The sequence below is a fragment of the Mastigoproctus giganteus genome, chromosome 9 (assembly GCF_048544385.1).
Source record: "Mastigoproctus giganteus isolate SK-2022 chromosome 9, ASM4854438v1, whole genome shotgun sequence".
Lineage (NCBI taxonomy): Eukaryota > Metazoa > Arthropoda > Arachnida > Uropygi > Thelyphonidae > Mastigoproctus > Mastigoproctus giganteus.
The window spans coordinates 182,226,297-182,254,147 of NC_143583.1; the positions used below are offsets into that span (position 1 = coordinate 182,226,297).

The 27,851-nt window shown below is 36.0% G+C and overlaps 1 protein-coding gene across 1 annotated transcript in view; it reads right to left on the reverse strand.

The window, feature by feature from the left end:
• Positions 1-27,851, reverse strand: part of OXA1L (OXA1L mitochondrial inner membrane protein) — an 88,483-nt gene that overhangs the window by 36,960 nt on the left and 23,672 nt on the right. Inside the window, exon 4 of the mRNA XM_090382107.1 lies at positions 13,209-13,352. Coding sequence (XP_090238233.1) covers positions 13,209-13,352 — 144 coding nt within the window. The remainder of the gene's footprint in view (positions 1-13,208; positions 13,353-27,851) is intronic.

Here is a 27,851-nt window from a genome sequence, read left to right on the forward strand (position 1 = left end):
ACTAAGTGTGCTCTCTTCAAATTGTAAATTGTTGAATTGGAATTTGAACCTAAGAACCATAGGTAAAAAAAAAAATCTGATTATGTTTATCACAAGAAAACCGAGGCCAAAATCAATTGCTAAAATTAAGAGAATTAGGCTTATATCTGTTAAAATAAATCAGTATGCCATACATTACTGGCTAGATTATGTGAAATTGGCATATTTGTAAAACAAAGCTCCTTCTTTATAACTGTGACACAATGTGTCACAGTTATAAAGAACTATCATGGTGATTTTTGAAATCTACACATAAAAACTGGTTGAAAATAGCATTTAAATTCTTGGAGGTAAAAATTGTATTGGCTAGTGTAATTAGAAGTGTCTGATTATAAGTATAAGGAAAGACAATCCAGTAATATTCAAGTATAGTAAGTCCCCGACATACATAAGAGATACATTCCGGGACTTCTTACGTATGTCAAGTTTTATATAACTCGAGAATGACTAATAAAATTTGCTACTATATCCCTGATTACAAAAGCCACATAATATCCTCAGAAGAATGAAGAAAAATAGTTATATATCGTTTAATTAGTTTTATATAAATTACATACACAGAAAAATAGTTATATATTTTTAATTAGTTCAAATAAAAACTTGATTTGGGGACAGCAGTGAAGTAGCCAGAGTGGCACATAAGAAAAGAAAACATAAAAGGAAGAAAAAATGCATGTTACTGTACTATAAAAACTGATATGTATTTCGTAGCTTTGGTTGTGATAGTTGACTTCACTCGTGCCGATCCCTTCACCGCTTCTCGTATTCTATCTTTGACCTTTATTATTGTGTTCACTGTTGACATTGACAAATCTAAATTGTGTGCAATACTTGTTAATGTTTGACCATTTTCATACATCCTTATTATTTTAATTTGCTGATTCAAATTGATCACCTTCCTTTTCTTGGTAGATTATTAGTACCACTGTCACTTATTCTCTTAGTCAGCACCATGATAATGGTCAAAATGAAATTTTCTGTAAAAACTTCAAGACCTCCTGCGAGCTCACATTTTAGTAAAGCACATTTCTGGTTTATTGGGCTTTTCTGTTAGTGCAATTCATTACAAACTGGTAGAAAACACGATCTTATTGCATTTGCGATAATACCGATAGCTCTCTAGGAATTCTGTGGGTTTTTACATTATTATGATGAAATGTGTGTTCCCTTCACTGAAATATTCAGTCACATAAAAAAGACATAAATAAATTTTCAGAATCTTCTCTTCATTCCTATTTTTAAGCTTGTTATTCTGTATCTCACTTGGTGCCTCCGTAGCCAGGAGCAGTAGTGCATAGCACACGCTTCAAGATTAGACCGGGATTCGAGCCAATACCCACCAAATACGGAGGATGCGGCAGGTCAGGGAATGATCACCGCATATTCCCAGCCTGCATAAAGGGTGAGGGTTGGCGTCAGGAAGGGCATCTGGCCGTAAAAATTTAATGGTAAAACAATAAAAACGCTGACCCCATATAATAATGGAAAAAAGGAGGATAAAAAAAAAAAAAAAAATTTCCGTATCTCACTTGTGCAATTCGTGCGTGCCGTGTTCATCGTTAGCAGTTGATTTTTTTTTTTACTGTTTTAAATTTTACAATCCTAAAAAAGAGTGAAAAAAAATTTATGTAACTCGGGCTTACCAAGTTGGGGACTTACTCTATATATAAAAACTTTTAAACTTGATATGAATGCACTTATTTAATAGGTGGTAGATGACTTTCATCAACCGGTGAAATACCACCACTTTGCTTATTGGAGGCTTGAAGTGGTGAAACCCATGTTTAGTCTCTAGAGCAAAGTTTCCGGCACCCCCTCCCCCCATACTTCTCCTTCAACCCATGCACGGTACTAAGTACTATAGGTTTTGATACCTTTCGTGTTTGGGGTTTTCATTAAAAAAAAAAAAAAAAAAAAAACTTATACCTGCGTAAAGAGTAGGATCAGTATTTTATTTTTTTTTGTAAGCTTTATAGAAAAGAACAAACTAATCGTATATAGGCAGCACACATTTCATGGATACAATTTCTATTTTACTTCATCAGCACACACTGAAAAGATTGTCTAAAACTCGATTACTCTTTGGAAAATAACTTATTTTTAATTAAATAAAATTAGCAATATTCAATAAACTTTCTATAAGAATATTTTAGACCCAGTTCAAAAATATCATTATTTGTCATAAGGGTTTGCGAAACGGTATTAATTTTAACATTTAAATTGTCTAAAATATACTAAAAATCTTTAATAAGTAATATATAACATTGCAATAAGCACAAAAAAAAAGAAGTGTTTCTAGGTCTAGCTTAGCACTAGTAGACGCATATGATGCAAGAAAGCAAGCTTATGAAGTATCAGCCAAAAAAAAAAAAAACAATCCCTCCCATTTCACCCCTCCATTCGTTCCAAATGCCTGTCCAGTTCAGCCTTAAATTTATTTAAACTATCAACTTCCACAACAAAGGATGGAAGTCTGTTCCACCAATCAACTACCTGCTGGTTAAAGGCAAATTTCTGCACATCTATTCTACAACTGTCTTTCCTCAATTTGAATCTGTGCCCCCTCAGGTTCTTAATCTGAGCAAGAGGAAGAATTCCATTAGCATTCAGCTTGCTCAACCTATTCAAGGCCTTATACACCTTAATCAGATCACCTCACAGGTGCCTCCTCTCCAGGTGCTGCAATCTGCAGGCCTTAAGCCTTTCTTGGTAAGAGCACCCCTTTGTTCCCCTCACCAATCTTGTTGCCCTTCTTTGTACTCGTTCCAGCAACTCTACAACATTCCTAAAATGAGGCCTCCACACCTGTACACAATACTCTAAGTGTGGCCTGACCATTGCCTTGTATAATGTGATAATCACCTCCCTGTACCTGCTAGCAAAATTCTTATATATCACTGACAAAACTCCATGACCCGCCCTGCTCAGCAAACTTCATATTTGCTTGCACAATTACCACCAGGTCTTTTTCACTTTCCCCTTCCCTGAGTGTAGTACCACACAGTTGGTAGTTTCTCTTCGGTTATTGCTACCCATATGCAGTATTTGTATTTGTCAATGTTAAACTTAAGTTGCCACTTCTCAGCCCATTTGCCCAACTCATCTAGATCCAGTTGGAGTAGCATATTGTCTTTATTGTCGTTAACAACCTTGCCAACCTTTGTATCATCTGCAAACTTGGGCATTAAACCTGATATACCTTCATCAATATCATTGATAAATATACAAAACAACAATGGGCCCAACACCGAACATTGGGGAACTCCACTAATAACATTTGTCCATGAAGAGCAGTGTCCATTGATTACCACTCTCGGTTGTCTCCCACTCAACCAGCCCTTTATCCATTGTAGCAACTTACCCTTAATGCCACACCTTTCCAATTTGTACAGAAATCTTCCATGTGCAACAGTATCAAAAGCTTTCCTGAAATCCAAGTATATGATATCAAAATTATTTTTGGCATTAAGTTCCTTTGTGACCACATCATAGTATCCAATCAAATTGGTCAGACAAGACCCCCCCCCTTTAACAAACTCATGCTGTGTCTTAACTATTACTGCAATCTTGTCTAGATGATCCTGCGATGCTTCTTTAACCAGTGATTCCATTCTTTTCCCCGGAACACAAGTTAAACTAACAGGTCTATAGTTACTTGTGTCACCTTTTGAACTCCCTTTGTGAATTGGTGATACATTTGCACACCTCCAGTCCCTGAGACCCCTGAGTCCAAGGAAGCTCTCATAATTATGGCTAAGGGTTTGCTTACTCCCTTTGATGCATCCTTTAATAGAACTGGATAGATCCCGTCCACCCCAGGTGCCTTTTTTATGTTTAACTTCAACAATTTCTTCTCCACTTTGCTCTCAGTTATTATAAAATCACTTTTTTTTTTTTTTTTTATGAAAACCCCAAAAACGAAAGGTATCAAAACCTATAGTACTTAGTACCGTGCATGGGTTGAAGGAGAAGTATGGGGGGGGGGACTTTGCTCTAGAGACTAAACATGGGTTTCACCACTTCAAGCCTCCAATAAGCAAAGTGGTGGTATTTCACCGGTTGATGAAAGTCATCTACCACTTATCTCCCTGTTAGAGTTTGATGAACTTCTGGCACTCCCCTCAGTGAATAACTCCTCATGTGTGAATGTAGATGCAAAATACTCATTAAGTTTATCAGCTACCTTAGCATGATCATCAATAGTCAACTCATCTATGTTAAGTGGTCCAATCTGATTTATCCCTTTCCTTCTAGAGTTTACATAAGTAAAGAACTCTTTGATGTTTTTCTCTCCATTCTTTGCCAAGGATTTCTCATAATCTGCCTTCGCCTTCTCCTAACATCCTTTGTGACTTGATTACAGACAAGCTTATATCTACTATAGGCTTCTGTGTCACTTGATAATTTATATGCATCCCATACATTTTTCTTCTCTGCCACGAGCCTCATTAGTTCATCTGACATCCATTTAGGCCTAAACTTGAACAGTATTTCTTAGTTGGAATGAAAAACCTAGTAGCCTCCAAAATTAAGGATACAATTAAGATTTCCCATTTGGAATTCAACGTTGGTAACATCAGTTTATAACACTGTACAGAATTTAAAAACTGTATGAGACTCCTGTAGTCACCTTTATGAAAGCAAAAGTCCTTCCCTTTAGCATTGATGGTAGTTACATCTTTAAGTAATTCCCACATCAATACATTGTGATCACTGTCACCCAGTGGTTCCTTTATCTGCAAATTCTTAATGCATGAATAATCACTGCTGATAATCAGATCAAGAGTATTACTCCTTCTGGTTGCCTCTCAAACATGTTGCTGTAGAAAACACTCATCCAATAAATCCACAAAAGTCTTGCTAGTGTGCTAGTGACCAATCCACAAGTTCAGTCAATATCTGGAAAGTTAAAATCCCCCATTATAAGACATTCTGATTTACTGGCCCACTCTATTTCTCTGCACAATTGCTCATTATACTCAACAGATTCATTAGGCCTATAACATACACCTACTCTCATTTTTCCTTTCCCAGTGCTTATGTCATACCAAACAGACTCAACATTGCATTATCCACCAACATCAATTGGATGCACTTCCTTAGATATTATGTTTCTTAACTAACAGCAGAACCCCTCCTCCCTTCCTGTCCTGTCTATCCGTTCTGTACCCATTGTACTCCCCAAATTCCAATTCTGCACTGTTTATGTCTGTGTGACACCACATCTCTGATATCCCAACAATATCTACCTTTGATGCCTTGATTGGCACTTCAAATTCATCAAATTTATTTACTGTACTTCTAGCATTGGCATACATGCACCTGTTTCTTCTCTTAGTTACCCTAACACAGTCCATGTATTTATTTGTTCCACTATGACTCCTAGCAGTCCTGGAAATCTCCATTGCCTTGCTTTCCAGGCTGCTGCTCATTCTAATAGAAGCAGTGTAACAATCACTTTTGCCTCTGCCTGTGGCCACTGTTAACCTTTTAGGCTGTGTATCCTCCCCCAAGCTAGCAGTTTTCCAACCCACCTAACACAGCCTCAATAGCATCAGCAATACTTCAAACATCAGCTTGATGTATCCTGCACCAAATCTAAATCACACTGAGCTTTACATTCTGGTTTTCAGTGAGAAGTCATGATTTCATGCACCGATTTTAAGAATATATATACTAAAGAGTAAACTATTCCATCAAGCAGTACACTTGGTTCCAAAAGTATGGCATTAAACATATAGTTGTGTGGGGGGGTCATTTATTCTCCCTTTAAAATAAGCTTATTTTCAAGAAAGTGATCAAATTTGAGTTTTAGTTAGATTTATCACTTCAGTAAGATTTGATTTGTACATGTATTATCCAATTTGTTCTTTATTATGTAACCAGAAGAAAAATTAAAAATTGATCTAGACTTCATGGATTTCACCTGCACAAACTATGAACATTTAACTTTTCATATGCACATTTATATTTTAAAAGTTGTTTCAAGTAAATTTCGAAATAATGTGTCCATTTATGTGTGAATTGTCTTGAAGTTTGTCCAGTCCATCTTTTATGTTTTCAATTAATAATAGACAGTTTCAACAAACGGCAGCACAAAAATAGCTTTGAAAATTGGAGGAGGCGACTGTAACTGCAGGCCATTATTATCTGATTTTCACTTACAAAAGCTGAAACTGAAGAAATTCTCTGGAATTCAGATACAGAAGTTGATGATGAAACTGAATTAAGTGATACATAGGTAGAGGATATTATTGCATCAAAAATAAGTAATGCCTAGATTATTTTTTAATAATTTAATAATTTTTTAGATTTTTTTTTGTTTGATTTGTTTGATTTTTAACAATAATTTTTCTGGGAAATCAAATCAAAATAAAAGAAATTAATATTTAAAAGCATTTATGTACAAAGTTTTCATTTTTGCAAAGCTTCAAAATTTCACAAAGAAACAATGTACAGAGCACACCTGCATAAGAAAATTAGCACACGCTTCTTGATTAGACCGGAGTTTGAGCCCGTCACCACCAAATATGGAGGATGCGGAAAGGTCAGGAATGACCACCGCATATTCACGGAGCAATATGGCCTTAGTTGCTAATGCTCCTAAAAACCAAATAACAAACAAACAAAACAAGCATCAGAAAATGATTGGAGAGAACCACAAGAGATAAAATACTTAAAAAAAATTAAATAATGTAGTCCAGACCTAAAATGCAACTTACCTTTTTAATCCAAGTTGATACTGTGATAATACTCATGATTAAAAGTTTATAACAATGTATAAATTTAGTTAAAAGGTGAAAACAAATCCTAAAGAAAGCATATCGTATTCAACAGGGTTAAACAAACAAACTGGAGAATGTGCAACAGTTTCTTAAAGATTCAGATTGAAACCTTTTAATTTGTAGGCTAAAAATATTAGGAAAAACTTCTTTAGACATCATCTCACCACAAAATTCATTCACATATATAAGCACAAAAATTAAAGGCATACATCTGATTCTAGCATAAACTTCATAAGGAATTATAATAAAAAGCCTTCCAATAAAAATACTCCAATAAGCCTTCCAGTAGCATTTTCAAACCAAAATATTCCAATTAAGGGGGCTATACTTCACACTTAACTGTAACAGCAACTAAAGTCAATGTTACAGTCTATGTGAAATGAGACCCTTGTTCCCTCTCCGATATGTTGGAATAAATAGTCTTCCAGTAGGTTTCAAGAGGTACAAATAAATTAAAGTCCCTATGATGAGACAATCACACTTGTTAGCCCATTCAATTTGCATGAAAAGATTGTTTTTATCATACTTCTCAGTGTTTATTATGTAACATACTCCCACTATCATCTTTCTTTACCACTAATCATCTCGTATCACACAAAATGAACTAATGAACAAAATGAACCTGGTTGTTATCAGATTCTGGAACTGATCTGATCATTTTTATAGGCAGCTTTTGAAAAGATTTCACTAGCTACCCCTTTCCTTCTCACACTATACCTTTCCTATACACAATACATTCATCCTAACAAAATTCATCCCTTAAATTCATCCCAGAGTGGCACCATGTCTCAGCCTTACAATATCATTATTAGGCAACCTGACCAGAAGCTCAAATTCATTTTTTTTTTTTTACAGCTCTCTTGACATTATTATATAAACAGGTTAGATTTTATATTTTTTACTTGTAAATACCCTGATACATCCCTTATTTTTTTTGTAGCCTGTGTCTGTTGGTGCTGTGGTCATCTCTTTTATTGTCTCTTTCTATACATATGGTAAGCTGAGGCTGCACACAAGTACTCTCAAGAAGGGTGAAAGTGCTGTATTAATCAATACTACTAAACTGTCTTTCCAACAGCTTCCCTACCCTCACCTAATTAGCAGTTTCTCTTGAACACTTAAGGTCTTCTCTACACATAGTTGAAATTTTACTTTCAAAAACTGAGAAGAAATCAACCAATTATAAGAAGAAAAGGAGCAATATTTTTGCCTGTTTTCCTTTTATATTTGAAAAAAGCAATTCTTCACAAAAAAAAAAGAAAAAAAAAAAGAAAAAAAAAAAAGAGGAAAACAGAAGACTTTTCAGAAAGAGTAGGAAAGTCCACATTGCACTAGAGATTAAATTCACTGACAACATACACATTTTATATTAAAATGCAACAATAAGATTTTTACCAGTACGGTATGCTTTCAAATGTTAGCATACCTGGGATTTTTCTTCTGGATCTTCTATTAGACATCAAATGATTTTGATTGCTTCAAGAAAGGTACTGTTGCAAACTTTGCCTTCTCAATAGGGCAGTCTGCAAGAAGTATTCAGTCAAAGTATTGTGTATAACAATGGCAGCACTGCTGTTCAGACCATTTCGAAAGCTTCATCAGAAAGAGATCTGATTCAGTTCTATTTTCACCTAGCCAAATATTGTCACACTGCAATGAGGACTTATTAATATGAATAAAAATGATGTGGGATAAGTTGTTATACAGTATTTCAAGCTTCCTTGTACACTTGGAGAAGTGCACAAGGAAGCTTGAAATACTGTATAACAAATTATCCCAAGTGTTCCTTGACCAAGCACCACTGTACTTCAATTCTTTCTTTTTTCATAAATCTGGTAACTTCTCACAATGAAATTGACAGAACTGATACTGCAAAATATCTATTTCTTTACCTTCAATGATACTGAGAAGTTCCAGAAACTACTCCCCCATCCCAAAAGAATTGATTAATTTCAATTTCGTTCAAAAAACTCTTTTTGTATTTTTGTAGCAGGACTCTGCTAAAGGGGGGGGAGGGAATGACATTGCTAGCTTTATTAAATTGGAATGGACTACAAGAATGCAGCATGTTTCAATTTAATAAAGCTAGCAATTTAATAAAGCTCAACCAGCTCAATACCTATACTGAGTTGGTTGATCAATAAAGTAATATTTATTTATTTATTATTTGTTCTCCAAATCCAAAATATCCAAATAAGCCATATCCAAAAATTTCATTACTTCATACAGCATGTTCCACCCACTTTTTCTTAATACTGAATACACCATGAATTGTCAAACTAATAGAGCAAGCTTATCTGCGAAAAGATCTAAACCTCCCAAGCACTTCCTAATTCATTTCACAAATATACATGGTCTCAATTATAATCTTAACGATGTCCATTTCTACTTGCAGTCTGCCAAACCCCATGTACTTTTTCTGACAGAATCTCAGTTATCGGTTGATTCAACTACTGCTCATCTAAGATGCCCAAATTATTCACTGTATGATTCCTTTCGCCTTAAAGGTGGTACTTGTGTATATGTCCGTTCTGATATGCCCTGTCAGAGTCTTGGCAATTTGGAATCTACTCTCTTTGATCTTCTCTGGCTTAAAATCTCTCTACCTCATTGTGTCAAATTCATCTGTTGTCTCTACCGTTCTCCCAACCCCACTAATCACTTGGAGCTCTTTGACTTCCTCTCTTTGCAACTTGACTTTCTCCAGTCCAACTTTCCTAACAATGAGGTAATTTTCCTTGGTGATTTTAATGTTCACAACTCCAGCTGGCTTCCGTTTTCTAGTCATGCCGACCCAGCTGGTCGAGATGCTGAGGCTTTTGCAATTACTAATGACCTCGCACAGGTTGTTCATTTACCTACAAGAATACCAGACAATCCTAATCATACAGTCAACACGCTTGATCTTTTTCTCACAAATAACCCTTCTAAGTACACGGTTGAATTGAGAGGTCCTTTGGGCACTTCAGATCACAACTTGGTAATTGTCTCTTCTCCAATGGAGCCTTTATCTCGTGGCTATTCCCAACCTCGTGTTGTTTGGCATTACAAGAATGCAAAATGGGATGACCTGTGAGATTTCTTTTCTTCTTTTCCTTGGTCAGATTACTGTTTCAAAACTTCTGATGTCAACGTTTGTTCAGATCGTGACAGTGAAATTATTCTTGCAGGAATGGAATCCTTTATCCCACAGCCCATTTTAAAATCTCGTCCTTTATCTAAACCTTGGTTTTCCAATAAATGTACTAAGGCTGTTCATCAAGAGAAGAATGTTGCATATCATAATTGGCTTGTTTCTAATTCTTCAGTTTCATTTTCTGCTTACACCAAAGCTTGCAACAATTGTAAAGCAGTTATTAATCAGTCCAAACTAGAGTTTGAACAGGCTAAGAGTAGAAAACTTGCTTCTTGCCCTAATGGTAGCCAAGCATTCTGGTCCCTTGCCAAAGCTATTGGCTGCAACTTTTGCCCCTCTCTGCTCCCACCTCTGTCCAAACCAGATGGTTCTGTTGTCACTTCACACCAAGGATAAAGCTGACCTGCTAGCATCCCATTTTTCTTCCAACTCATATATTAATGATCTTGGTAAAACACCTCCCACCATTCCCAACACGCTCCATTCAATGCCTCCTGCGGTCTTCCGTCAAAAGGATGTCAGAAGGATTTTGACGAATCTTGATGCTAAGAAAGCTCCAGTTCCAGATGGTATTTCTCCACTTGTTCTCAAAACCTGTGCTCCTGAACTTACTCCTATTCTTTGCCACCTTTTTTTCACTTTCTTATTCCAAAGGTGTTTTTCCTTCTGCTTGGAAATTTGCTCATATCCAGCCAGTTCCTAAAAAGGGTGGCAAATCCCTCCCATCCAATTATCATCCCATTGCAATTACTTATACTCTTTCTAAAGTAACGGAGAAATCAATTAACCGCCAACTTTTAAACTACCTAGAAACCTTCTGTCTGATCAATGATCGTCAGTATGGATTCCGTCAGTGTCGATCCACTGGTGATGTTCTGGCTTATATTACCCATTTATGGACTAATTCAATGGAAAGGTTCGGTGATTGATTGATTGATTGATTTGATTTTTATGGCGCAAAAACAGCAGGGTTATAGTGCGCCAGGAAAATGTTAAAATATAAAAAGGTAAGACTGGTAACTTGTAAAAATGTTACGTCGCCTAAAAATACATAAAATCATATATATATAAATAAAATCAGTACAATGATAAAGGAAAGGTTCGGTGAAACACAAGTAGTTGCTCATGACACCTCAAAGGCTTTCGATCGTGTTTGGCATAAAGGTCTTCTAAACAAGCTTCCATCTTATGGTTTGCCAACTGTTTTTAGTAATTGGTTATCCAGTTTTCTCTCTGATCGCTCACTGAGGGTGATGGTAGATGGCTCTCTGTCTTCTAACTTCTCCACTAATGCCAGTGTCCCCCAAGGTTCAATTCTTTTCCCCACTCTTTTCCTCTTGTATATTAATGACCTTCTTCCATTGACTGGAAATCCTATCCATAGTTTTGCCAATGATAGCACATTGCATTCCACTTTCCACTTTGAGAAACCTTGCCCTGTTCAATCAGCTTCAACTTCTCGAAAATTTGCTACCAATTTCTTAAATGCCGATCTTCGGGTAATTCTCCAGTGGGGCAAAGACAACTTAGTTGATTTCAAACCTTCTAAAACTCAGCCTTGTCTTATATCTTGGATTCTTCTGCTCCTGTGTGTATCTTTGGTGACATTCTAATTTCTAGGCAAAATGATATATCTCTTTTGGGGATTACCCTGATTTCTAATCTCTCTTGGCACAAGCACATTACAAATATTGCTTCCTCTGCATCTAAAAAACTTGGTTTTTCTCTTTTGCTTTCGGTGTTACTTTTCCTCCAAACAGCTGCTCACTCTCTATAAATTGCAAATCCGCCCTGCCATGGAATATTGTTCCCAAATCTGGGGTGGTACCCCCTCAAACCTCTCTCACGCTTCTTGATTCCATTCAGAAGATGGCAGTTAGGTTAATTAATGATTCATCTCTATCAGAGTCTCTCCACTCGCTGTCTCACAGACATACTGTTTGTGCTGCATGCCTCTTCTACAGATACTTCCATGGGAACTGTTCTTCTGAATTGGCTTCTATAATTCCCGCTCTCTAATTCAAAACAGTCCGAACACGTGCCGCCACCAGCCAACATCCATTTACTGTCCAACTTCAAACTCACAGAACCAACTTTTCATCTTCCTCATTTATTCATTCAACTGCCGTCTTCTAGAACAACCTTCCCTCATACGTATTTCCTGAAAATTACAGTCTACAAAAGTTCAAGTCCAATGTCAACAAATATCTTCTTTCTTCTTCTCAACCTCCAACCCAAGCATGGTACTAAGTACTATAGGTTCTAATACCTCTTGTGTTTGGGGTTTACATAAAAAAGAAAAAAAATTTACAATTGGAGGTGAATAGGTTCACCAAATACAATTAGATTTAAGTTAAATAATATTTAATTTAATGCTTCTGAAAACTAATTTTTCAGATTGCTAGCAATGACTGAAAACAAAGTTCATTGATAGCAATTGTTGGAGCTAGTGGACTTTCAGCATATGGAGAGTACTGCATATGGGTAGCAGTAACCCTGGAGTAACATACCAACCGTGCGGTACGTTAATATACTACACTCAGGATAGTAGAGAATGAAAAGACTTGGAGATAATTATGCAGTCAGATATGAAGTTTTCTGAGCAGCGCAAACAGACTGCCAGAGCAGCTCATGGGGTCTTGTCAATACAGGGATAAGGAAGTGATTATCCCTTTGTATAAGGCAATGGTCAGGTCACACCTTGACTACTGCATACAGGTCTGGAGGCTTCATTTTGAGAAGGATGTAGAGCTGGATTGGAAAAGACAGTTGCACGATAGAAGTGCAAAAATTTGCCTTTAGCCATCGAGTGGCTGATTGCTGGAACAAACTTCCGTCTGTCATTGCGGAAGTTGATAGCTTAAATAAATTCAAGGAAGAACTGGACAAAAGTTTTTGAGGGAATGGATGGGTGAAATGAGAAGGGTTTTTTTTTTTTTGCTGATGCTGTATAAGATTGCTTTCTTCCATCATATACCACTACTAATGTTAATGCTAAAATCCTTCTAAAGCAAACTAGATCATGATAATGTTTGGCATGATGAGGAAAAATTTACCCATAAGCCTTTCAGTATCCCTTGTGTCTAGAGTTAATTAACAAGGCTGTCATCATACCCCTTTCTTGTGTATAAGATTTACTAATGGAGTCGACTATATGATGAACTACTTTATATAAGACGTTTCTGTTATAATTGCAACCATATACATAAATAAAATAAATCTCTAATTTTAATCAGTGTGATACTTACATTCAAGAGTGTTCCCACTATTCCTCGCTTCTGTCAATTTTAATTGAATCATCTGTAACTGAGGCAAATTGTTGTTTAAAGATGCAGAACTACGTTGAGACATTACCACCAGAGGAAATACTAAAATCCTTAAACATACTGTTCCTGTAAATCAATTTTTTTTCAGTATTGGTTAAAAAACAACTTAGTATTTCATTTAGTTTTGTTATTTGGCTAATATAAACAATATATGATCTATACAACATCAAAGTAATAACAATGGTGAACAATAAAATGATGCCTACTTAGTAGATGCAAATGAATGCATAGAAAGTATCATTTTATCATTCATCATGGCTAATGTAAACAACAGCAAAATAAAATAGAGCACCACCTAATTAGGCGGTGCTTTATTTTATAATTTATCAAATAATGCTTGGCACTGCCAAGCATTATTTTGTAAACTGTAAATCTGGCACTCTGAAATCGGAAATTCTTTAAAATCTGGCACATTTTTATAAAAACTGATATTTTTATAATCCTGAAATATTAAGACAGCAACCTGCCATTCATATCAATGATCGCATCTGTCTTTAAGAATCCATTCAAAAAGTAACATTTCTTTTATTATAAGATGCGTACAGGACTGTCTTATTCTTTAATCTGTTTTTACAACCAGCAGGATTTAATCTGCACAGATAATGTAATGATCTTAATTATACAGCAAAACAAACCAAGTTCCAGGGCAACTTGTCTGCAACAAGTTGCCCTGGAATAGCACTACTTTCAAACAGATGGCCTCTATAAAAGGTTAAATTAAGACTGCTATGACAGCCTGTTTCAGGACTAACTGGTTCCTAATCAGATATCAGGTTGTCTCTAGTGAGAATATGTTTGCAGTCCTGTTTCTTGCTTCTCTAAAGCTGCTCAAACATTAGGTATATCTCTTTAAAATCCAGAACTTCTCAATCCCTGAGTGCTTCTATTTTAAAAAGTTTACTATATAAGGAAGTATGTTAATAACTGATGTCTTAAAATTTTATGTGGATTAACTAAGAGCTCAACAAATCTGGTGGCTAACTAAAACATTCAGCCTTGTGACCAGTATATTACATGTCAATCTAGCAGATGTGAGGCTGAGCTGCAAGTTCTTTGTTTTACAATCATCACTGTGGCCTGTATTTTGATGAATTCATACTTTTGACAAATGTACAGTATTATTATTTTATTATATTTTTATTTGACTGAGTTTATATACATAAACTGTACATATACATATATAAATATGTTTGGAAGGAACCAAGAAAATCAATTGTTTAGAGATATAGTAAAGTATTTATAATTCTAAGAAAGAATTATAAAAACCTATAATTATATACACATTCACTGATTAAGTGAGTAGGTGACTTATGGAGGCAGCACCAGGAACATCAGTTCAACTCCACTAAATGTATAGTATGCTGAATTCATAGAATGAACACTAAAATATCAACTTTTTTTGCAGAATGAATCTTACTGGCTGAAAGAATGTGAAAGAATAACAGCCAACCAATCACATTTGGATTTTGTTAGGACAGCACAAAAACTAAAGTTATCTGGATGGAATTTTGTTTTATAGCAACCATTTTTTTTTCAATTGATTTAAATTTGTAAAGGTGATAAAGTGGTAGCTGAACACAGAATTTTTAAAATCATCCAACTTCAAACTCACAGAATCAACTTTTCTTCTTCCTCTTTTATCCATTCAACTTCTATTTTTCTGGAACAAAAATCAGAGAGTCTTATAATGGGGGATTTTAATTTCCCAGATATTGACTGGAATTTGTGGGTTGGTCACTCACACACTAGCAAGGCTTTTGTGGATTTATTGCATGATTGTTTTCTAAATCAGCATGTTCGGGAGGCAACTAGAGGGAGCAATACTCTTGATTTGATTATCAGTAGTGCTTCATGCATTAAGAATCTTAAGCTTAATGCTTCATGCATTAAGAATCTGCAGATACAGGAACCACTAGGTGACAGTGATCACAGTGTGCTGAAGTGGGATTTACTCAAGGAGGTAACACCCATCAGGGGTAAAGGGAAGGGTTATTGCTTTCGTAAAGGCGACTATGATGGTCTGAGACAGGATTTAAATTCTATACAGTGGGACCAACTGATGATGTTACCAACAACAACAAACTCAAAATGGGAAGCATTCAAAGAACTTATCTTGGAAGCTACTAGGCTTTACATACCAACTAAGAAATAGTGTTCAAGGTTCAGGCCTAAATGGATGTCAGATGAACTAATGAGACATATGGCAGGGAAGAAAAATGCATGGGATACATATAAATTAACATGTGACACAGAAGCCTATGATAGACATAAGTTGATCTGTAACCAAGTTACAAAGGAGGTTAGGCAGGCGGAGGCAGATTACGAGAAATCTTTGGCAAAGGATGCAAAGAAAAACAGCAAGGAGTTCTTTACTTATGTAAACTCTAGAAGGAAGGGGATGAATCAGATTGGTCCACTTGATATCGATGGCTCAACTGTTCATGATCCTGCTCAGGTAGCTAAATCAATCAACAAACTAAATCAACAAACTAAATCAATATTTTGCATCTACATTCACACATGGGGAGTTATTCAGGAAGGGGAATGCCATAGATGAAGTAAACACTGGCAGTGAGCTAGATGATCTTGTAATAATTGAGAGTAAAGTAGAGGAGAAAATGTTGAAGATAAATACAAGAAAGGCACATGGGGTGGATGGGATCTATCCAGTTATATTAAAGGAGGCAGCAAAGGAAGTAAGCAATCTATTAGCCATAATTATGAGAGCTTCCTTGGACTCAGGGGAGGTACCCACAGACTGGAGATGTGCAAATGTAACCCCAATTCACAAAGGAGGATCAAAGGCTGACACAATAATTATAGACCTGAGTTTAACTTCTATTCCAGGAAAATTAATGGAAGCACTGGTTAAAGAAGCACTGCAGGATCATCTTGACAAAAATTCAGTTATAGCTCAGACACATCTTCAATCATATGGAAAAAACAAAAAAAACCATAAATAAATTGCAAGAATCATCTCTTCTTTCCTATTTTTTTGCTTGTTACTCCGTATCTCACTTGTGCAATTTGTGCGTGCTGTGATCATTGTTACTGATTGTTTATTATTATTTTTTTTTAAATTTTACAATCCTAAAAAAAATAGTGAAAAAATTTATGTAAGTTGGGGACTTACTCTATCGAAAAATGTTCAGCAATCTATGTAAAAAATATGGCGATAGGTAAAAAAACGAAAAAATTTACCACGTTCTACTCGCATGTCCAATACGATGCTTTTTTGTGATGTCGATTTTAAATCAAATAGCTTCCCTTTATTTTTTATGATGTTGTGTATGGTTTTGTCACCAACATTATAATGGTTCATTAAAGATTTAACGGATGCACCGTTTTCGAACTTTTGAATAATTTCTAGTTTTTATTTAACTGAAAGCGCAACTCTTTTGCGTTTACCCATCGTTTTCGCGATTTCTAAAACAAAAAAAAAAAAAAAAAACAAAAAAAATTTACTATAAAAAAAATTTCAACATCCTGACATAATGAGACACAACAATCGACACAATGCATTAAAACAAACTAAACCTTTGTGCTCTTTTTTTTTTTTTTTTTTTGAGCGGCAGATGTGAAGACAGCGGGGTTGCAAGATAATGGGTACACTAATCTCCCAATGACGACTTATAATGCCGCTTCTTGTTGCTTATTTCCGACTTGCAAAACACCTGTTTATAACTACTGTATTCTAGTCATTAGTTGAATTTTGATTTTTTTTTTTTTTTTTAATTTGGAGTCTTGAAGTGTCCCGGTTAATCCGATCCCGGTAAATCGAGAGTCTGCTGTATATATATGAACTGAGGAAACCCATCACTGGATAACATACTCATCAGAAGTTTGATAAGCCAAGCACTGCACATCAGCCATAGTCTTAAGGGATTTTGATAAACTAGCTTCTTGTTTGACTCAAATTTTTATGGCACACTGACAACTTAGGGCCTGATGAACCAAGAATAAAATACATTAAAAATAACCTATAAATACATATTTTGACTTGACTGAATAACATCAAAATGCATATAAACCAAAAACGCTCTCCAAAAAACTAATAAAAATATGAAAGTATAGCTGTATATATTATAAATATCAAGATTTTAGTTATCATTGTACAACAAAATCTGACCAAGTGTCCTGATACATTAATAAAATTCTGGAATTCAAGAAAATTGTGCCTAATAGTTATAAAAGGGTATCATCATAGTATTTGCACATAGGGTCCTTAAAGAATATGTGAGGTGACTGTGCCCAAGTGGAGCTGAGCAAGAACACTTTCCTTTTTACAATGCCTCCACAGACAAGACTGCAACAGTTGAATTACAGGCTTAATCTTAGAATTTGTTTGTATTCCATGCCATTGATCTTGTCATTTGGAATACAATTTCATATACCTGCTTGTAGCCTGCATGGTTGACTGGCAGGCAATGGTTATTCAGGGTCAATTTGGTAGCTATGTCAGATAAATCAAGATCCCAATATGACTAGGGATCCAGCAGAAGTATACAAGACAGAACTAGATGAGGATTATACCTTATCAATGATAAAGCCTGCAATGAAGTTAAAGAATTAATATATATTTTTTGTGGTGAAATTTTTTAATGTGATCCAAGGTCACCACTATAGCATGCAACTCTGCAATATACATTCTACATTCAGGGAACTCTGCTCAAATTTAGTAGTATATGGAAAGAGAATGGCAGATCCAACAGTTAATTCTGATTTCACAAGTCAACAAGTATGTTTCATCTTTGGGTGATCTGTTTTCAGTTTTCTTCTAGCATGTCTAGTCTTTGTGACAAGACCAATTACATGAACATAATGAGACTGGTTGATTAGTCCGAGAAATTTCATGAAAGATTCACTTGAATGATATAAGCATAACCTAAATAATTGATTATTTAGGTTATACTTTATTAATCGATTAACCTTTCAGTTATGTCCATCACTAATTCATATATTTATGTAACTGTTTGAATATATCTATATATCCTTGTTATTTCATAATTTAATTATCTGATTACAAACTGAAGAGTTTAATTTAATTATGTGATTATAAATTGCATAATTTTATTATTAGATTATAAATTTCAGATAAAATCTGGTGAATTACCGAAATACACTCCAACAAATGCTGCTATGTGTGTGACATTCCTAACTAAATCACAACAGACATTTGAGAAATTTACCAGTTATACTTAGGCTGTTCTCTAAGTTACCAGAATGAGGCAGGGGAACCTGCCTCATTCTGGTAACTTAGAGTACAGAACATGTTATTTGTAGTGCTTTGTTTAAACAAAAGGTAAAAGTTAATGCTGTTTGCTATACCCATAATATGGAGGGAGTCAAAAGATCATGATGGTGATTGTTCCTTCTGTAATGTGAATGTAGATGGATTCTCAGTGAAGAATAAGCACTAGATTGTTTAGTGAACCTGGATTCGGCAATGAGACCAATCCCTCACTATGAGAGTATTCTAATTCCAGCACCTCCACAACAGGGATTAGATTCTTTAGAAGATAAAATATAATTCAACAAAGGTGTGATTGCTAGATGACCTGAGAACTTCAGCCAATCCTGAGTACACACCCAATGAAGAGACACTGGAGCCAGAGCTGGTTACTTCAGTTGTGTTGAATGATTTCATCACAGACCTAGCCCTCTCCAAATATAAAGTTGAATTTCTTGCCATGAGACTAAAGCAGAAACACAGTTAAGAAAAATGTCAAAGTATCTCACTACCAAAAAAGAAACCAAACTTTGGGAACGATCTTTATAATAAACAGTTTGCTCTGGTACTACCATCATATCAATGGAATTTATTTTTTAGGTTGTATACATTACATCTGAATAGCACATCTTTACCAAAAAGCTGTTCTCTTGCATAACAAGAAGTTAACCATCTATGCCATTGCCGATTCTTTAGATTGTTCATCTAAAAGATGAGATCCTTTAAAAAGAATACATTACTCAATGCAAATTAATACAGCGCTCATCAATGGAATATACACAATGACCTCAAAAGTCGTGTGCAAGGGTGTGCACAAAACATTGTTTCCTATGCCTATGGGACAGCCATTCTACTGAAGACTATTACATCAGATGTTGATTGGCCTCAAAGAAGCACATAAAAGGTGTGGCAATAAAGTTCCTGGACTGGTGCTGTTACAGTCATAAAAGGTTAAGAGTTTTAAAATAAAATTAAGTGCTTTGTTGTGGTTCAAACTTCCTCCAACAGATGGTGGTACAGAAATTGTCCAGTATGCTGACAGTTTGCAAGTAACAACCAGTTTAATTAATAGCATTAATGTTCCATGTCATGATTTTGAAGTGGAGCAACAAACAAATATCAAATTTTGTCTTAAACTGGGAAGATCTGCAATAGAAACATACGAAATATTAAAAACTTTATGGTGATGAAATGTTGTTAAGTTGTACCAGTGTGTCTGAATGGTATAAACAGTTCAAAGATGGATGGGAGGATGTTCGTGATGATTCAAGAAGTGGGCATCCATCAACTTCTTGAAACAAGGACAGAGTCACAAAAGTTTGGGAAATTGTGACAAGAGATCACTGTTTGATCCTCAGAATGATGGCTGATGAGTTGGATATGAATAAGGAGAAGATACATCAATTTTTGTATGACGGTTTAGGGAAAAGGAAGGTCAGTGCAAAGTTTGTGCTGCACAGCCTCGTGGACCAGTAGAAGCAACAAAGAGAGTTACCAGGCAAAGATTTCATCCAGACTTGTCAAGGCAATCCTAATTTCCTCAACTGTATTGTCACTGGAGATGAGTGTTGGGTGTTTCAGTTCGACCGAGAGATGACTCATCAGAGTGTGCAGTGGAGTTCAAAATCATCACTAAAGCCCAAAAAGATTTGTTTACAGAAGTCCAGGATCAAAATGATGCTGATCATGTTTATCAACAAACAGGTGATTCACAAGGAATTTGTAATGCATTCTACATACAAGATACTTTAAAGACTACTGAAGCACATTTCCTGTGTGAGACCACAATTTTGAGAGAAAGGCAGCTGGTTCTTTTTGTGCCAATGCCCCTGACCATTTTGCACTTGTGAAGACATTTCTGATGAAACATGGCATTGTACAGATCAACCATCCACCACACTCTCCCTATCTGATACTAGCAGGCTTCTTCTTTCCCAAGGTGAAAACTGTCCTCAAAGGAAAGAGATTTCAGAATGTTCAGGATATTGAGGACATAAAAAAAAAAAAAACATAACCACTGAACTAAACATTATCTCTTTTCAGAAACTTTAAGAACAGTGTAATAAGTGCATTCAATCAGGTGGTGATTACTTTGAATAAAAATAAAACCATTTCTGGGCTCCAACTTTGTGTTCTTTTTATTACACCTGTCTCGGAACTTTATTGCCACACCTCGTATGAGCCAGGAATGAGTAGTGTGCAGTATGTTCCATTAGTGGATCCAGTGAAGAGTTTCCTTCTACCTCTCCACATTAAACTTGGTCTAATGAAGAATTTTGTGAAAGCAATGGACAAAATGAATTCAAGAAGATTTCATTACTTATGTGAGAAATTTCCAAACATCGATGCTGCAAAAGTGAAAGAGAAAATCTTTGTGGTGCCTCAAATAAGAGAGCTTCTGCAGTATGAAAGCAAAATGTCTCAATGTATTAGAACTAAAAGCATGGCAGGCTTTCAAATGGATTTGTGGAAACTTTATGGGTAACCAGAGATGTCCTGAATACAGAGATGGAGTTAAAAAACTGCACGATGCATATAAAGAAGTGAATTATTGCAGGTCACTGAAACTTTATTTCTGCTTTGCATTTAGAATTTTTTCCTGCAAACTTTATAAAATGTATAGGGTTTAAACTGTAAAGTGATAAAAATGTAACTGTAACTGGTATCTTGCTTTGTAATGAAATAATCTTAATTTATACTAATATTATCAGCAGTCATATTAAGACTTTATAGAAAGTATAAGAAAGTATACTTAGATCTTTTATGGATAAAAAAAAAAAAAGTTTTATTTTGCTTACCAGTGTTTTGAGCCCTCTGTACAGATGGCAAGATGTCAAAGTATTTGGCTCAGTGTACCGAACTGCAATTGATAACTACCAATCACTCGATTCATTCAATTATTTAAAATCATAGGTCCAAAATCAAGACAATGCTGATTACATTTTTTGACAAAAAGGAATTTCTACCTAAAGGGGATAATGTCAATTCTGCATTCTACATACAGGTGCTTTAAAGACTACTAAAGCACATTTTCTGGGCAAGGCCAAAATTTCGAAATAAAGGCAGCTAGTTCTTTTGCATGCCAATGTTCCTTCCTATTTCACACTTGTGAAGACATTTCTGATGAAACATGGCATTGTACAGATTGATCATCCACCATGCTCTCCCTATCTGGCACCAGCAGACTTGTTCCTCTTTCCCAAGGTGAAAACAGTCCTCAAAGGAAAGAGATTTCACAATGTTGAGGATAAAAAAAAAAAAAATGTAACTACTAAACTGAACATTATCGCTTTGGACACCTTTACTAACTAAAAGATATTTCTTAGCTAAATACCTAAGAGTATGAAAGTACAGGCAGCTCTCGCTTTTCAAGTTTTCGGGTTTACGAGTTTTTATCCCCCAAGTATCAGTATCAACAAAATCGAAAATATGAACATTAATTGCAAAAATGAATGTTAAACATTCATAAACAATGCATTTCAAACCACGTGCATAGCTATACAATACAGTGTACCCAACTTTACGATATTAATCCTTTCCAGAGACACCATCGTATCGCTAAAATATCATAATGTGAACCCAATAACATAGTTTTTTGGTAATTTGTTTCAAGATCTTGGAAGTTGAAATTTCGTTGTATAACTAAGCTATTTATCTCTCTAAAATGTCATTTTTAAGGTCACGAGCGTAACCTTAAGGCCATATAAAAGGTCATGAGCATGGTTTATAAATTGTATTAGTTACCAATTCAAACCATTAAAATGCACTACACTTTCATCGTTATCATATGTTCTGTTATAAGAATCAATTTTAAACGCCTTTGTGATATTTTTCTAAAGAACATTTCTGGAGGTCAAAACCATAAAACAATAAAAACAATTTGCACTTTCCGGTTTATTGGGCTTTTCTGTTACTGCAAGCAATTATAAACGGGCAGTAAACTCGATCTTCTTGCAATTTGCGAAAATACCGGTAGCTGGAATTGTGTGGGTTTTTAAGTTATTATGGTGAAATGTGTTTGCCCTTTACTGAAATCTTCGCTTCGTTCCTTTTTTTTAAAGCTTTGTAAACTTGTTACTCCACGCAAATTGTGTTAGTTGCAATTTGTGTGTGCCATTAAAAAATGATTATGCATGCAATCGTAAAATTTATAATTAAAAGAGATTAACTTAGAAACAAATACCTCTTGAAACATTTCTGAAGAAGATGACTTCTTGTGCAACAAACCAACGAGTGCTGAGCCAATAATCAGTGATCAACGAGTTTGCATTTAGTCGATGATGATGAGGAATAAACATTCTTTAATATTTATAAGCTGTAAATAATTTCTCTATTATTATAATTTGCTTGACTTTGGAGGCTACGTTTTCATTTCTTTGGATAAATCAATCATTGTTTAAACAAACTAATTAGCTAACTAAATTCATTGTTGAGAATGTAACCCCTATTTTTAACCTTATGTCTATGTGAAACAAATTCCCACTTTACGAGCGCGCGCTAGGAACAAATTAACTCGTAAAGTCGAGAACTACCTGTACTTATGCATGGGTAATGCACACATCATTTCTGTTACCAGGTAATTTTAATGCATTGTTTTAATTATATCTCATATTGTGAATAAATATTAGATTTTACATATATTGTGCTTAAATTTTATATATATTTTACTCATATTGTGCTTAAATTTTATATATATTTTACTCATATTGTGAATCAATATTAGACTTAGATTTCACAAATGTAACATTATTAATTAATACATATAACTTGAAAGGAGATACGGAAGTTACATAACGAAACTCAGAGAGGATACTCGATACTGAAAATAAAATATATATATATATATATATAGTGTTATAACTGCATTGGGATATAAGTTTAGGGTTATAATTTTGTATTGAAATTGAAATTTTATTTGAAATTGAATCGAAATCATGACTCAGACCAGAGCATCAAAGCAAAATGCTCAAGCTAATGGGTGGGCTGTGGCTCCAGGGAGAACTGAGGGAAACAATTGTCCTCTGAATCACAGCCTATTAAAATTGCTTGATGTTTGTGGAGCAGTCGGGTACGGGACATGATACTGCCATGGGGGATGTCTTTGTGTGTGCGCGATGCAAGGAGTGTCAGGAAATCAGGCGACAACTCAGCATTGTTATGGGCCTATATGAGAGCTTGAAGGTCAGGGTGGATGCCCTCCAAGGATCTAAATTGAGGGGCCCATCAAGTTCTCAGCTGCCCACATCAATGCCAGAGCTAGCACTTGAACATCACGCAACACAGTGGCAACCCCCAAGGCAGAATGTGCCAGTCTCACAGGAACTAGTAGTTGTTTGTGATTCTATTGTCAGGGAAACGAGGAACATATTGTGCAAAAAGGATAGGTGGAACAGGACCAGGGTATGTCTGCCAGGGAAAAAGGTTGATGACGTTGTAGAGCAGATATCATCTTTTAAGGGCACAAAAGGTGATATTGTTGTACACGTTGGCACTAATGATATTAAGAGTAGGAGACGGGCGGAATTACTTCACAAGTACAGGTCACTGTTGAAAAAAAGCAATGAATTAGGGTTGAATTTGAAAGTGTCTGCAATTCTGCCCACACATGATAGGAGGTAGTATATGATGAGAGCCTTGTCAATTAATTCGGCCCTGGAGAGACTGTGCAAGGCTCGAGGGGTAGAATTTTTCTCAGCCTGGTCTGTGCTCGTTAACAGGAGAGACTGCTTCTACAGGGATGGGATACACTTAAATGGAAAGGGTGCAAGAATATTTGCTGATGCTATTGAGGCAGTGTTAGGTGGGTCGGAAAACTGCTAGCTTGGGGGAGATACACAAACTAATTGATTAACAGTAGCCATCGGCAGAGGTGAAAGTGATTCTTGCACTGCTTGTATTCGAATGAGCAGTAGCCTGGAAAACAAGAAGCAGGGGATTTCAGAGACTGTTGGGAGTCACTGCGGTACAAGTAAACACATGGGCTGTGTTAGGGTAGCTAAGAATAGGAACAGGTGCATGTATACTTGCATGTACACCAATGCTAGGAGTTTGGTAAACAAATTTGATGAATTTGAGATTTTGGTCAAAACGTCAAAGGCAGATATTGTTGGGATATCAGAGACGTGGTGTCACACAGATATAATGAATGCAGAAATAGAATTTGGGGAGTACAATGTGTACAGGAAGGATAGACAGGATAGGAAAGGAGGAGGGGTTATGCTATTAGTTAAGAAACACAAAATCCAAGGAAGTACAGCCAGTCGACATGGCTGGACAGTGCAGTGTCGAGTCAGTTTGGTGTGACATAAGCACTGGGAAATCAAAATTGAGAGTGGGAGTGTGTTACAGGCCTAATGATTCTGATGAGTATAATAAACAACTGTACAGGGAAATTAGCCTTATATAATGGGATTATGACGTCCTTATCTCTACTAGCAAATGTCTGATAAATCATTGATAGGACAATGAAGAGAGAGGTAGCAGTAGTTAAAGACAAAGGAATAGGTTATAATTTCAGGAAAGGAAATTAGGAAGGCTTAAGATGCTACATGGCCTCTATTAACAGGGCAGATATTTCACAGACAGGGAATACAATTGAATTATGGTATACCTTTAAAACATTAATCAAAGAAGCCTTGAATGCTTATATACCATTAAAAAAATACTCCACAAGGAGCATTTCAAGTTGGATGAATAATGAAGTTCCTAGATTACTTGAGCAGAAAAAGACGGCATGGAAAAGTTACAGTACAATAAAAAGTACTGAAGCCTATAACAGCTACAAATTGATCTGTAATAGTACCACAGAAAAGGTTAGGCTGGTAAAGGCAGATTATGAGAAATTGCTAGTAAAGAAGGAGGATGAGGAATTCTTCACATATATAAATGCAAAGAACAGAAGAACAAACCAGATCGGACCCTTATAATAGACGTGGAATAATATTAGATACCCCAGCTGATGTTGCAGATTAACTCAACAGTTACTTTGCATCGATATTTACAGAAGAAAAACCCTTTATGTCAATGAGAAATGGGAGTAAAGTTGAAAAAAATGTAATTAATGATGTTGAAATTTCACATGTTTATTTAATGAAAAAACTTTCGATGCTACAAGCCAGTAAGGCTCCTGGGGTTGATGGCATATACCCTAAAATCGTAAGGGAGGTGGCAAGTGAGTGCACTGAACCATTGAGGCTAATTATGCGAGCATCAATGGATTCGGGAATGATTCCATTGGATTGGAAAAGTGCCAATATATCTCCAATACATAAATGCGGTTCTAAGAGTGTAGTGGGAAATTACTGACCAGTCAGTCTAACTTCAGTAGTAAGGAAAATCATGATCAAGATTTTCATGGCAACGATCAAGGGTGGAATTCAGGATTATTTAGACAGAAATGGAATTCTGAAGGATACAGAAAACCACAGCATGGTTTTGTAAAGGGAAAATCAGTTTAACAAATCTGGTTAGATATTTTGATGGAGTCACCTGTGAGCTGGATTTAGGGAATAACTTCGACATTGTTTATTTAGATTTCAGCAAACCATTTTGACTCAGTCCCACATGAGCAGTTACTTTATAAGCAGGAACAGACTGGAATCACAGAGAAAATCCTTAGTTGGATAGCAGGATGGCTTCAGGGAAGGAGGAAGAAGGTTTTCATAAATGGTTATTCGTCAGATTGGGTTGATGTAAGAAGTAGGGTTCCCCAAGGATCAGTATTGGGATCACTACTGTTTTTGATTTTCATAAGCGGCATCGATGAAGAGATAGAGGGTGTAATGTCTAAATTTGCAGGTGAAGTAAAGATTGGTAGAGTAGTTAATGATGACCGCCAAGCAGTTTCTTCAGAGTGACCTAGATAGACTTAGCATTAGCAAAGGCACATGATGCAAGAAATCAAGCTTATATAGCATCAGCCAAAAAAAAAAAAAAAAAAAAAACCCCTTATTTTACCCATCCAATCGGTCCAAATGTTTGTCAAGTTCTGCCTTGAATCTATTTAAGCTATCAACTTCTACAACGACAGATGGAAGTTTATTCCAGCAATCAACCACCCGCTGGCTAAAGGCAAACTTCCGCACATCTATTCTACAACCGTCTTTCCTCAATTTGAATTTATGCCCTCTCAGGCGTATTCTGAGCAAGAGGAGGAATCCCATCTGCATTGAGCATGCTCAAACCATTTAAAGCTTTATACAACTCAATCAGATCATCTTGCAGGTGCCTAGTCTCCAGACACTGTAATTTGCAAAACTTAAGCCTTTCTTTGTAAGAGCAACCCTTTGTTCCATTCACTAATCTTGTTGCCCATCTCTGTACTCGTTCCAACAGCTCTACATCCTTCTTAAAATGAGGCCTCCAGACCTGTATACAGCTGAAGGTGTGGCCTGACCATTGCCTTATACAAGGGGATAATTACCTGCTTATTCCTGCTAGAAAAATTCCTATATATATCACTGACAAGACACCATGAGCTACTCTTGCAGACAGTCTGCACTGCTCAGAAAACTTCAGGAATGGTCAGAAAAATGGCAGTTATGCTTTAATCCAGCAAAGTGTAAGGTATTGCACCTGGGGAACAGTAACCCCAAAATAACTTATATACTTGGCGGAGTTGAACTAAAGCCGGTAGTGGAGAAAAGGGATTTGGGTATTACGATACAGTCAGACATGAAGTTCTCCAAGCATTTTAGACAGATTGCAAGGAATGGTGTCCTATTGATGATTAATCAAACAATTTCTAGTAGAGATAACGACATCATAATCCCATTATATAAGGTTATTGTTAGACCACGCTTGGAATATTGTGTTCAAGTATGGAGACTGCAACTAAAGAAAGACATTGTTCTTCTTGAAAGGGTCCAAAGACGGGTAACTCGCCTGGTCAGATCGACAAATGGGTGTCCATATGAGAAAAGACTTCGAATATGTGGGTTGCAGAGTTTGGAAACTAGGCACCTTGGAGAAGATTTGATTGAGGTGTTTAAGGCTCTGAGAGGCATAAGCAAAATGAACAAGGACGACATTTTCACGTTTCTTTTTTGTTTTTTCAGGAGCATTAGCAAATAAGGCCATATTGCTCTGGGGATATGCGGTGGCAATTCCCTGACCTTTCGGCATCCTCCATATTTGGTGGTCACGGGCTCGAACCCTGGTCTAATCAAGAAGTGTGTGCTACGCACTGCTGCTCCTGCCCACCTGGCTACAGAGGCGCCTTTCACGGTTATAAATGATTCTAGAACTAGGTGCCATAATTTCAAGTTATGGGGGGAAGATGCTTACACTGGTTTGCAGGAAGTTTTATTTTAGCGAGTTATAAATTACTAGAATAA